The sequence below is a fragment of the Amphibalanus amphitrite genome, unplaced genomic scaffold (genome assembly GCF_019059575.1).
Source record: "Amphibalanus amphitrite isolate SeventyFive unplaced genomic scaffold, NRLGWU_Aamphi_draft 000193F_arrow, whole genome shotgun sequence".
NCBI lineage: Eukaryota > Metazoa > Arthropoda > Thecostraca > Balanomorpha > Balanidae > Amphibalanus > Amphibalanus amphitrite.
This window is the reverse complement of record NW_024881688.1, coordinates 368,538-381,502: the sequence shown is the minus strand read 5'-3', so window position 1 is coordinate 381,502 and position 12,965 is coordinate 368,538. Positions and strand designations below refer to the sequence as shown.

At 61.8% G+C, this 12,965-nt stretch overlaps 1 protein-coding gene across 1 annotated transcript in view; it reads left to right on the top strand.

Moving 5' to 3' along the window:
- Positions 1 to 12,965, top strand: part of LOC122384544 (chromatin modification-related protein eaf-1-like) — a 78,530-nt gene that overhangs the window by 6,624 nt on the left and 58,941 nt on the right. Inside the window, exon 2 of the mRNA XM_043372075.1 lies at positions 9,461 to 11,821. Within this exon, the coding sequence (XP_043228010.1) occupies positions 9,797 to 11,821 (2,025 nt within the window). The 5' untranslated portion in view covers positions 9,461 to 9,796. The remainder of the gene's footprint in view (positions 1 to 9,460; positions 11,822 to 12,965) is intronic.

The window sequence follows — 12,965 nt, the reverse complement described above, 5'->3', positions numbered from 1 at the left end:
CTGCTCTGTGACGACACTTCTACAGTAGGTGGTCCGCCGGCTACGGGAGCCGTCAGCATAACTGATTTACTGGTTCGACGACTAGTGCGACATTATAGGGAATCTTCACAGCTTCAGCAGCTACCTGGGTGGCCTCAAAAGGACTCATACACACGGCAAGCGACCTTGGGTTACTTCGATCGTTTGGATGTCGTGTCTTGGTGAACTGGCCATTCGGACTGCTCCGCTGGACTCTGGACTCCGCTCCGCTGGAATTCTCCGGGTGGTACGGAGTTGATGGCATCTGCTACTGAGCCTGCCTCAGGACAGCGTTACCGTGGCTGTCCGACTCTGGCCACTAGCGGTTGTCGAGCGGGCAGGGCGCGGCGGTTGCCGGGCGGCAGGCACGTCCCTGCGGTAGTCGGACGTGCTCCGAGCCGGCCACCGCCCGTACGAAGTCCGTAACCGTCCATACGGCTCCGTCACTGTTCGTACGGTGTCAGGTCACCGCCCCCGCGCGCACCTGGACTAGCACAACAGCCGGACAGAGCTATAGTGAGCTCGCTGTCACGGCTAGCGGCATAAAGACACCGCCGCTAAAAGCCCCGCAGCCCAGCAATCTGATTTGGAACTCCAGAGTCGGACAGGCCTGAGCTTGCTGCTGTTAGCACCTGTTGGACTACCTGGGGACTGGAGAACGGGCTGGCTGATGTACTCTGTGAACTGATCTCAGGCAGGTGGTAGGCTGCAAATAATCGCTGAACGAACTGCTGGGAAACCAGCTGGTGCGCCTCTGTGCAAGATCGACCACAGGGCTGCCACTGTGCGCTTCCGGGCCTTGTGATAGGCACGACCCTGCTTCGCCCTCCCGGCCAAATTCAGAAGCCCACCCCGGGCCCGGCCGTGGCGCGTTTTTAACGCCAGTTTGATAGGCCGGTGTCCATAAACACGGTGCCGGCGCGGTGCTGTTTTTGGCCCTGATGACGCCGTTTGCCGCCGGCGGCGCTGCGAGGGCGTCTCCGTGGCGCCCGGGACGGCGGCGTCATGGGCGGTGGGGATGGACAGCCGGAAACGAGTGACCCCAGGGTCACTGGGGCGGACCCGGAGGTTGGACGGATGAATGACGGTAGTTGTCAAGTGTCCAGTAGAGCCGCCGGGCTAGGGACGGGAGAGACGAACAGGATATACGATAGACCGACAGGAGATACCGATATGAGAAACCGACAAGAGAGAACGACCAGAGGAATGGTCGAAGAGGAGAGACTGAAAGAGCCTGAGCGACCACCTGCTGCTGTGGGTGTGTGTTAGACGTGTTTAATCGACAGGCGCGACTCGCGCTGTATCAGCTGCCGCCTGCCGTCTGGGCAGGAGCGGCTCTGCAGCTGAGCCACACCGCTGGCAGGCAGCGCGTGCTCCCCGTCCCCCGGTCCAGGTCCCCTGACGTCATACCGCCGCCAGCATGGGTGGCACTCTTGGCACGAAGCGAGCGGAGAACTGGGCCGAGCGGGCGGTTCAGAGCCTCTGACTGACATGATTATTGAAATGAAACTATTCTCGAAATCCAAGGATTCGCGGCTGAGCTGTGCGTTTGGCAGGTTTAGAATTCCATGAATACATGTCCTTGACCCAGTTTTTGGTGGACGTATTTTACTGTTCTGTCTTCAGTCCCTTTATCCTGTACCATGTCGGTATGTGCTTTGGTTCGTTTCACAACGTTCGTCATTGAGAGCGCTGGGATGTAGCGCCTCAGTACTTCTTTCCTTATTTATGTTTATTACCGTACATGCTTTTTCATGGAACCTCATGAACGACTCCATGCTCCAAAGTGCACGTCGAATGCGCAGCTCATTACTCTCCCCCCCCCCCCCCGGGCACAGTATTTACAGCATTGACATCACCCCGGCGTCCCTATACCGCCGGGTAAATCTGCACCCCGCCAGTGATTCGTCTGCGCTGGCGCCTCCGCTGACGGATGCTGTCCGTCACACCGTTCGTGACGTCACCGCCGTCGCGTGACGCACCCCTCAGGACGGTCACTCGTCTCGGACCCTCAGTGTCACTGGTCCGTCCTCGGCTGTGGACCTCGGCCGGTCGCTGCAGACGGTAGCTGAAACAGATGGCTCGGACCGGCTGTGGTCTGTATGGGGGACGTCCGCCTGGCATGCGCGGCACGAACTCGGGAGACGGCTCCGACAGCGCGCAGCGGATGTGCCCGCCTGTTTGGGGTGTATTCCTGTATAACGAGACGGACGCGCACACATGCCGCCCGTGTGTGTGCGTGGCGGCGGGGGCGGGGGCGGTAGGTCGGTGACCTCCGCGGCCGCCCGCGCGCTCTGTATATGTTACGGTGCCCGTCTGGCGTGGTGGAGGCGCCCGTCCGCCCGCCAGGCCGGCCCGGGGCCATGGCCGGCCTCGGCGCCGTGCAGGGGTCGTCGGTCAGAGGACGGCCGAGACCGGATACGGGGGTCCACGGTGGAATGACCTGACTAGGTCGACGCGAAGGAACGCTGCTGGCTGTCGGGGTGCTTCAGGCACAATTTCTGATCAGCCACCGGCTTGATGCGTGCCGTCCGTCCTGTCCTGGTGCCGTATGTGTGATTTAGCGGCATTGTGCAATGCACAAGCCGTCTGCCGGACTGTGCGGACGATTGCTCCATAAAGCTGAGCCGGCCAGGATCCTAGCGTGAGCTGTGCGTACACACTGCATGTATCGCACAGCGCTCACAGCTGTGCTGTAAGCCCCGGTTCGTGTGGCTGAGACGCCACACACCTCCGGTCGAGCATCTCACTCCTCCCCGCTAAGTCGGCACTATCGACTGTGTCGAGCGCAGACGGCTATCACGGCGCCGGTGACGGAACAGTGAGAGTTCCGGTCGGTCCTCTGCGACCCGGCCACTCTGTGCGGCCCTCTGGGGTCACAGATTGTAGCAGAGAACCGACACGCGCCGCGCCCGGCCCGGTGACAGCGACACAGCCCGCGCGCCGTCCGACCACGGCGACATTGGCCGCCATTATCCACTTGTGGCGTCGTCCCGACTGCTGGCCTGTCGTCGCACTCTTTGTTCGCCGTCCGGTCGACGAAACGAGCCCACATCTTATGGTGTACTTTCTCTTTTCTTCTGGCTCTGCTTCATTGTCTCACTTTCGTTTTCTCCGGGTGTTTTTGTTTGCGGCTCGGGATGGGTCTGATGAGGGTGCCCTGGTGCGCTCCACCGGCGGGTGGTGGTCGATATCGATATCTGATACGCAAAACTCATTTTTTTTCCTGTCGAGATGCGTGCCCGTGTTCTCATGATTCATAATTATTCCATTGGCACGTAGTTGCCGGGGGAGCTTAGAAACATTTTTTCGGGATGTGCAAATCTTGTGAACAATGAGTCGGTAACATATAGCCTGAAATCTCCGACAGTGGAGGTGATGAACGATTGATTAATGAGTGAAAAGAAGGCGGAACAATGGAGAGACCGATGGTCCCAGCCATAGAGTCCCACGGCGCCCTGTCGCGCGGTGGAAGAAGTGCCGCCTGTTTTGTGACCGTTCGTCAGTGACCGTTTTTGCGTGAGACGCCTGATTGTGGCGTCTCGACGACCGGTGCTGTCAGTACCGACCGGGGCTGGTGGGTTGGTTGCTGGCAGAAGGGTGTGGGCTAGTGTGCTGCGGTAGACTGACCCCGCCCAATGCCCATCCCCCACCGGTTCACCTCCACGTGGCTCGTTTGGAGAGCCGTGTCACATCTGTCTCCCTGATTCATCCCTCTGGCATCATCTGGAGTCGTCATTAGTTTTCTGTCGGGCTCGTGTTGGTGGCCTCCAGAGTGGCTTACTGGCACTATTTGAGCCGCGCTGACGGATGGTTCGGTGACGTACCGTCTGACATGTGTGTGACGTCACGCTGTCTGTGACGTCACGCTCCGTCTGTCGGAGTGTGTTGGTGACCGTGACGCGCCGTCACCGTCACGAGTAGTCTGGGTGAGGTGGTGTAATGGACTCCGCGCCCGCCGAGGTCGGCTGCGGCAGCTGGTCGTGCGTGACAGCGGGGGCAGTCGATAGCGGGTAATGGTCCGCCCCCGCCCCCGCCCCCACCGGCTGGATGTTGACTCGGTCCGGCCAGATGATGGCCACGACTCGTTACCAAAGAAAACGAGATAGCCTTGGGCTGTGTGGGCGGCACTGGCACCCGGGTTGTCTCGGATATAATGAGCCCGCCGATCGACTCGATCACTGGGGAATAGAATGCGGAGAGGATCTATTAGAAGGAAACCGGCCATCGTGTAAGGAAACACACCATTATCTTGTATGTGAAACAAATAAATGGCATGCTGTTATCGGATATTCCTAGTTCAGTTTATTACGGTCGACGTCAGTCTAATCCCAGGGTCGTCGATTGCGTGCTTATTCCAAGGCCACCAGCTCGATCTAGTGGATGACCTGTCAAGATATCAGAAATCAGTTTATTTTCCCATGCGGGGCCTTAATGGTGGATTAGTATTGTAAATCGTCGTGGAGCGTAGGTGTATGACGCGCTTGGGCTCCAAGCCAGAGGACAAACGGGGCTACATTTGGGGCTCAAACGTTATTTTTTCACCGTCGTCGTTTGCTTTCTCAACGTTATCAACCGGTTGATTTAGTTCGATTCTGCTATCCTTGTGGTTTCGAACGTTGCCTTGTTGCAGCTCTGAATGCTCGATTATACCAGTGATCCCATTTCTTCCCCCAACTCCGTCGGAGTCTATTGCTTTCAGTCCTTTGAGCATTTCACACACCTGCTGGGACTATATGCCGCGGCGTTGTGGTACGGATCACCTTCGGCCTCCGTCCGACCTTGAGGGCCGTCAGCCGGAGATGGGACATCGGTGCCACTGTGTCATCATCCGACACTTTGCTAGGTAGGGCCACTTCAGTTGGCAAACACCATGAGATGTGTCTGACATGGTCTGCCTGAACAAACGACGGCCACCGGGCTGCCGGCGGGGACTGGCGGTCAGGTCACGGCGACATTACACCTGACGAGGTCACCTGATCAGGTCACAGTGGCCCAGGTCCCCTGACCAGGTCACGGTCTGGCCGCCAGGTCACCTTGCGCCTGAGAAGGTCACAGTGACCCGCCTGACCTGAGAACCGTGCCTTCTCCGCAGTGGCAGGGAAGGTGATCCGTCGCCCGTGCCGTGCCGCCCGTGCCGGCACGGTGGTCCGGCCGGCTATCGGCCCGATCGTTTGATCCCCCTATGATTTATGTCTGGGACGGATGTTTCTCGTCGTTCTTGGAATCTCTGAAAACCTGAGTGGGCTGCTGATCTCGTGCTCCACGCTCCTGCAGCGGATTCCCGCTATTGTATTCATGCCTGGCGGCGGCGGCTGATGCTGCGATGCGGGCGGGGCGGGGGCGGGCCGCGTGACGGCGCCGCTGACAGAGAGCAGTGACAGCAGTGCCGCCGGACGCGGTGACAGCAGAGGGACCGCCGCCGATACCCGCTCGTCTGACGCTCGCGGTGCCCGCTCTGGTCCGGTGGTCGCAGCGCTGGCAGCGACGGCACGGCAGAGACGCACGGCGCGCAGACCTGCTTCATATACAGCCGGCCGGCGTGTCTGTGTATACGGGGCGGCACCGTAGACCGCCGATCGCAGCTGCTGGGCAAATAAGCAGCGCAGATCAGTGGCGTCCGACCGCGCTATTCGCTCCAGATTTACACAGGTGTGACGTAGGGTCTGGGTCAGCTGTGTGCACGGCGCCGGATTGATGCCTGTCGTTCCCTGTCCGGTACAAAGGTCCGCCCGGTGCCAGCGGCCGGTCTGACTGCATGCGGTTGCCGGGCCGGGGTCTTGGCACCGACCTCGGGTCCGCCAGAGATCAGAGCCCTGGCTCGGACGTTTACCCACTCACCCCATTTTTGTGGGGCAGAATAGGGGCGCGGCGGAGTTCAAGAACTCTGGAGTTGACGACCACAAGGCCCTGGGCTGGTTAAACAGTCAGAAACCTTGTCACAGTTTCGCCACAAGGTCTCCTAGAGGAACTGTGGGCTGTCACCTGCTCATTCGACCGATTGGGCCCCGTCTCGGTGCTACGGTTCCAGTGACCTGACCTTGCGCCCCGCGCCCCAATCGTTTCTCCGCTCCAATAACCCCTATCGTTATCGGCACGGGCGGCGGACGGCGCCATGGCTGCGTGTGCGTGTATGCAGAGCGGCGCGTCATATCCTCCGCCCGGTCCAATCAGGCGGGCCATAACTCAGCTCCCCGCCGCCCCCGCCCCCGCCCCCGCCGGGCGCTGCTGGGGGCGGGCGGCTGGCGCTCACTCAGTTCGGCCGACGCGCAGCGGCTCTGGCCTCTGACATACCGCCTGCGTGGGCCGGCTGGTCTGGAGTGGAGCGGTCCACCCGGCGACGCCTTCTCTCCTCCCTCCACTCCCTCTCTCTCCTCCCTCCACTCCCTCTCTCTCCTCCCTCCACTCCCTCTCCCTCCTCCCTCCCTGGCCAGGACGTGACGGGCGGCGGCCGGTTGGGTCTGACCGTCTGCTGGCTACTGGCCCAGGTCGGGAGATGAACATTGAACAATTTCCTGCGACACGGCCGTCCCATCAGACTTATCTTTGGAGAACCCAGTCACCCTGGTTATCCCCTGGCTTATGTGTTACCGGCTGGCGGCTAGTTCACCTGTGTTTATCATCGAGCCGAGAGCGCGGCGTCTCTCAGTCTCTGCTGTATGATCTGTCGCGCCAACTGGCTCCTACTCCTTGGCTCTGACGAAACGTCCCAGCCCGCGCGCGCTTATTTGGTTACGCGTAACTTTCGGTTTCCCGGGCCGCGCTGGGCTGAGCTAGCCACCTGAGCTGGCCGGCTGGGCTCGATTTCGGGACAGCTGGGGGTGGGGGCGAGGGGGAAGGGGGGGGGGGGGGAGGCGGGACAGCTGACCGACCAGCTGGCGGCTGTGCTGTGCACTGTGAGTGTGCACTCAGTGCAGGGTGCAGACTGCTGACTCCCGAAGTATGAGTTTCGGCCGCTTCAGATGGCCAGCCAGGCCGCCGGCTGTGGATGATAAGCTGTGCAGTGGTTTCCATCTTGCCAATCAAGGTGTTTAGGGACTGCCCGCCTCGGCACTGCCTGCCTGTGATCGGCGCTGACCTCAGAGCCGTGTGACCTCAGCCCTCTCTGGTGACCGCTGAGGTCTGACAGCTGACGACTGAGGTTACCCCGTGCCGGCCGCTCGGTTGGACCGGCTCCGCCCCCGTCCGCAGCCCGCCCGTACCGCCGATATCCGATCCGCGGTCGGCGCGTTGTTTTCTCTGGCTCCGGCACCACGCGGCGCGCGGAGAGCGGTGTGCTGCGGCCCTCTTTTTGCGGCGGCACGCACACAGCCTCGCCCGCGCCGCCCGACCGCGGGCGACGAGTGAGCGCCGCGGCCGCACGCCGGAAGTCGTCGACCGACGCGTCGGTGTCGATGGGGGGGGGGGGGGGCGGAGCGACGAGCGCCGGGTGGGCCCGGTGCGTCACGGTGGCCGCTCACTGGGCGGTGGCGGCCGACCGACGGAACTGAGGCTGGCACCGGGTGAGCTCGGCCAGATGGGCTGAAAGATGAATGGTGAACGAGGAGTTATGGCGCAGGCCCCTGCAATAATCACACCGACTTGGGTCCTGAGGCATGGCTGTGAGGATTTATTGGTTGATATGACACATGATAATTTTGTGTTCAATGACAACCGTATACAACCAAATACAGTTTTAGTTACGGAATTTGGGTGCGGTGCGCTGGCATTTATATGGAGTCCCGCGCTGTTGATAACCGGCTATAGCCAGGACTCGTCTGGTCTGGTGTCCGTCTGGCCGCCGGTCTTTACTGGCTACTGGCGGCGTCAAGGGGCGCATGCTTGGTAACCAGGCCTTCTCAGAGGCGCCGGCGGCACGCCCTCAGCCACGTGATGGGGGTCTGGCAGTGAGTGCTCCGGCTCTGGGCTCTGGGTCGGGCAGTTGACGATGTGGCAGTGGCCCGCGAGGCAGGCGGTGTGGTAGCTGCTGGCGGTGGCGGGGTGGCGGGCTGTCTAGGAAGGGTTGAGGCTCGGGAGAGTGAATGGTGGGAGTGGGGATGCTGGGGAGGAAATGGTGACAGTGCAGTGTTGCGGTTGTGTCTCGGGTTTTCAGACGTAGACCCAAGTTGACCCAGCTGGTGATTACCGTGTACCGTGTAGTGACCCCGCCCCGCGGCGTACCGGCAGTGCCGGCCGGCCGGCCGCTCGGCTGGCGCCGCCCTCCCGCCCCGTCTCCGACCATGAACAACTACGCGTTCCGGTTGCCGTGGCTGCGCCGTAGGTGGGTGGTGCTGCCGGCCGACCGGTCCCGTGCCGTGCAGGTGCCGGGCCGCGGCGGTCGGCAGGCGCTGTTTGTGTTGGCGGCTCGGCCGGCCGGTCGGACGGTCGACGGTCGACGGCAGGGCGGGGTGTGCCGGTCCCCGTGTCACCGACGCCACCCCGTCACTCCGGGCTGCGTCTGGTCCGCCGGCCGGCCGGACAGCCGACTGACCGGTCACTCCTTGCTTGTTTTGTGTTGTGTTGTTTTGTTTTCTTTTGCTCTCTGCACTGAGCTGCGTGTGGCGCTGCGAGGTTGGCATGGCGACGCTCCTAATCTCTCCTTGGCTCGTCTCTTTCTGTGGAAACTTCCTGACCTCTGCCTGAACATCACCATATAACTCTGGTTTTCGCTCCAAAAATCCAGATGGATCCGATTTTATTTTATTTTGGTTGTCTGCAAAACTAATTAGACGGCATGATAAATGACGATCTTGTGATGTGCTACTTCCGACACCGAGACCCGAGTCTTCAACGTCTACCTCATAAATCATTTTGTTTTTGCAACATAAAACCGTATTTGGCAGCAGCATGCAAGGTGTAAGCGTTCATTTTTTTTTGTAATATTTTGCCGGACTCGCAACTTAAAACTTTTTTATTTGCTGAACGTCCATAAACCCTTCTGCAGTTTTGTGGCGGGATTCGCGTCCCTCTTATGGATAAATTTAACAATGAAATCTGCATTCACTTCTTAGGAACTTTCCAATCTATATAACTAGTATTTGCTAATAACCGTTCTAGATGATATTGTTTTCACTAGGTAATGTCCCATTCAGTTATGTCATTTTTATCTGATTCAATTCTGCCCTCAAGTCAAGCTCACTTCCATTAAGATTGCATACCCAGCTTTCGGGTTGAATTTGAAAGGAATGGGCAATTCATCAAGGTCTACAATGAGAGGTAAAACACACGCTTTTTATGTATTTCTGTAAATCATTCTGTGGGTGTTCAGGGCGCGAGCCGAACTGAGCCGGGTCGGGTCGGCACCCCATCCTCATCCTCCGCTCCCGGCGACTCCTGCGAGTCTGCGACCTTCAGCCTGCCCAAATCGGGCCCACCTCTCCGCCGTCGCCGCCGCCGCCGCCGCCGCCGCCGAGAGCGCAGTGCCACCGACGACTTCGCCTCACCGTGTGCCGTGCTATTTTAGATCTCTGGCGGGACGCGCGCGTGCGCACGAGACGCCCGGCTCTGGTGGGGACCAGGTGTGGAGCGCCGCTGCCGGCCCAAAGGCATGCCAGGCCGCCAGTGAGCGCCGCCGGCCCGACCGAGCCGCTTCAGTGACCGGCAGTGACCCGCAGTGACGGGCAGTGACCCGCAGTGGCCCACATTAGGTCAGACAGTGACCTCCAGTGACCCGCAGTGACCGCGCCAGGCGGGCGCCGAACGGCAGCGAGTGCCGAGTGACGAGTGCGTCGGTTGTGATTTCACGTGCGCGTACGGTGACACTGAGTGATTCGATAACTGCGTGATTCGCGCCGGCATCATGTCGGTCAACAACGTGATCGACCCCAGTGACCTATTCCGAGAGCTGAGCGGCGGCGGCGGCGGCGAGGGCGTTTCGCCAGCCGAGGTAAACCGGCTGGCCGACCAGCTCACCGCCACCACCGACAACATCCGCACCTTGATCAGCCGGCAGCAGGCGCAGCGCGCGCAGGCCGCCCGGCAGCTGGACACGCCGCCGCCCTCCAGCTCCGCCGGTGACGAGCTGGAGGACATCGCCAAACAGATCGCCGACCACGCCGAGACGCTCTACCAGACGTGGAAGGCACGTGGCCTGGCGCCGGCTGATGTGCTAAAGTCGCACAACACCACCTCGCTGAATAGTGAGGCGGCGCAGACTCTGTCTCGGCACCTGCGTGAGGGCGGCTCGCGCGCCTCGACCCCTTCCTGCCGCACCCCGACCCCGTCTCCGGCCGGCCGCGCCGCCGCTGCGCCCTCCTCTCAGCCTTCCCCCTCTAGTCCGCAGCCCCTGGAGCACACGATACCGATCCGGCTGGAGAGAGGCGGTGCTCAGCCGCGGGTCAACGGAGCCGAATCGCCGACCGCAGAGAGACGTCAGCCGCCGGCGGACCGCTGGAAGCCTCAGCAGCAGCAGCAGCAGCAACAACAGCAACAGCCCCAGCAGCAGCAATATCAGTCACAGCAGCATCAACAGCAACAACAGCAGCAGTTTATCAGCCAGCAGCAAACCAATCAGCAGCATGTGCAGAAACCGGCACCTCAGCAGCAGCAGCAGCCGCAGCCGCAGCCGCACAGTCCCAATGCTGTCCAGCACCAGCAGCAGCACTCTCCGCCGCTGTCTCAGCAGCAGCAGCAGGCGGCTGGCCAGGCGCGGCGAGAGCCCACCGCTCACGGCCGCACCGCGCCGCCTCCGGACCGCTGGAAGCCGCAGCAGCCGCAGCCGCAGCGGGGCGCTATCTCACCGGCTGACCTACTGGCATCGCCGGACAGCGACCGATCGCTCGAGGAGCTCGTCAAAAACTTTGTGCAGGAGGACAAGGCGCGCCGCGGCGGTCCGAGCTCTCCCAGCTCCCCGCCGGCCGGTTATCAGACGCTACCGGCCCGGCCGGGCGAGCAGCGCGCCTACCGCGGCGCCAAGACCGCTCCGAACCTGCTCAACTCGCGGCTCCAGGTCAGCACCAACGGCGAGCGGCGGGTCTTGGAGGCAGGCGACGAGCCGGACAGCAGCACCGCCACCTGGCCGCTGAAGGCCCGCGCCCGGCCGGCCGACCAGCCGCGCACAGCTCTGCCCGAGCAGACCGCCGGCCCGGCCGCCTCCTCAGCGGCGGCGGCGGCGGCCGAGGCGGAGCGGGCGGCGGACGCGGCGCTGGCCGAGGTCCGCCAGCAGGAGGAGCAGCTGCGCTCGGCCCTGCAGAGCGGCTCCCTGATCGCGCCGCGCCGCGACCTCAGTCCGCGCCCCGACGGACTGGCCATGTCCACGGTCGACTACGCCAAGCTGCGCTTCCAGGACCCGCAGCAGCGCTCGCGCGCCGCTCAGCGCCTGGAGGACTCGCGCTCGATGGCGCGCGGCGCCGGCGCCACCGGCGCGCAGGTCACCGAGGCGCGCTCGCGCTACGACAACGGTCAGATCAACATCAGCGACTCGCAGTGGCGCGCCGAGTGGCTGCCGGGCCGGTACGCCGTCGACCCGGACTCGGGCGTGCTGCTGCCGCCAGAGTCGTGGCGCAGGAAGCGTGCCCTGCAGAAGGCCGCGGCGGCCGCCGGTGACGCGCCACGTACCGTGTCGCCGCTGCCGCACCCGCAGCTCACCGAGGAGCAGAAGGCGCACATCCGCGAGCGCACTCTCTCGCCGACGCCGTACAACGCGGCCGGCGTGGCGATCCGTCCGTTCCTGACGCAGGGCTCTGTGGCCGAGCGGGTCTCCATCTTCGAGAAGTGTCCGGCCGAGCTGCGGCAGCGCGGCGCCAGCACCGAGCTGCAGGACAAGATGCGCCAGCCGGCCATCGCCGCCTGGCGCGCCCAGAACGAGGTCAAGGACAAGGCTCAGGTGGGTCCCCGTGCATGGCTCGTGTGTGCCCCGCGTGACCCCGCTGACCGGGTCTCTGTGACCCCACTGACCGGGTCTGCCCCCCTCACTGACCGGGTCTGCCCCCCCCCCTCCCCCGGCCGTGCAGTGCCCACGGCGAGCCAGTCGCTTTGTGGGGTGCTCCGTTTTGTGTAGCTGGACACGGGCAGCACGGGTGGACACAACACACCGACACGGGTAGGGCTCACTACAAATCATGACTATCACAAGCACATCACATCCGCCCGATACAATGGATTGAACACTGATTAGTTCGTTTTCTTATAAATTCAATAGTTACAGCAAAGTACCTACAGAGACGGTGGCTCATCAGAGAGTCATCTGTATTTATCTGGATGCAATGTCTGAAATCGCTCTAAAGAACGCCCTCAGACGCCATTCAGAGAACTGCGATTCCTCTCGCCGAATAGAATGTCTCCCGTAGACGGCGCGCATCATCCGGCACGTCGTTACCGTGGTTTTTGCTCCGTTTATTGGCCGGCGGAATGACGGTTAGAGGCGAGCGGCTGACGGTTTTACGGCCCGCTTTTTGGCTGAGTTTTTCTACGTGGCCAAATGGCGTCTGTTGTTTATTTTTCGCGGACTCTAGCCGACGGACATGGGTGGCGTCTGTGTTGGCTGGCGGCCAGTTCGACCGCCGCTGGTGACGGCTGGCGTCCGGTAGAGAGGGCACCGGGCGCTGACTCTGAAGTGCTTGGAGGGCCTATCGAAGTGGCTGTCTCTAGGGCCAGTGTCGTGTGGGCACTGCTGGCTCTTCGGGTCCGCTCTGTACCTACTATGTCCGCTCCACTACTCGTGTTCGATCCGCTCCATATCATTTTCTCGTCCTTATCCGGTCTGTATTTTCTCCGTATGCTCTGCTTCGTATCTGCTTTTATGAACTACCGTATGCTTGCTTTTGTCTGCCCCATACGTATGAGCATCCGCCTCATACGATCGAGACGGAGATAATTTCTCTAACGTGAGCTCCTGGCGCCCATACTAGACTTTGAAGGTCGTGTTGTGGTGTCACAGCCACTGCCTTGGAGCGAGTGATCAGTGGTGGCCACAGCCCTCTATGTCCTGCAGCATACAGGAGAGGTCGCCCTTTGCACCCCATCCACCA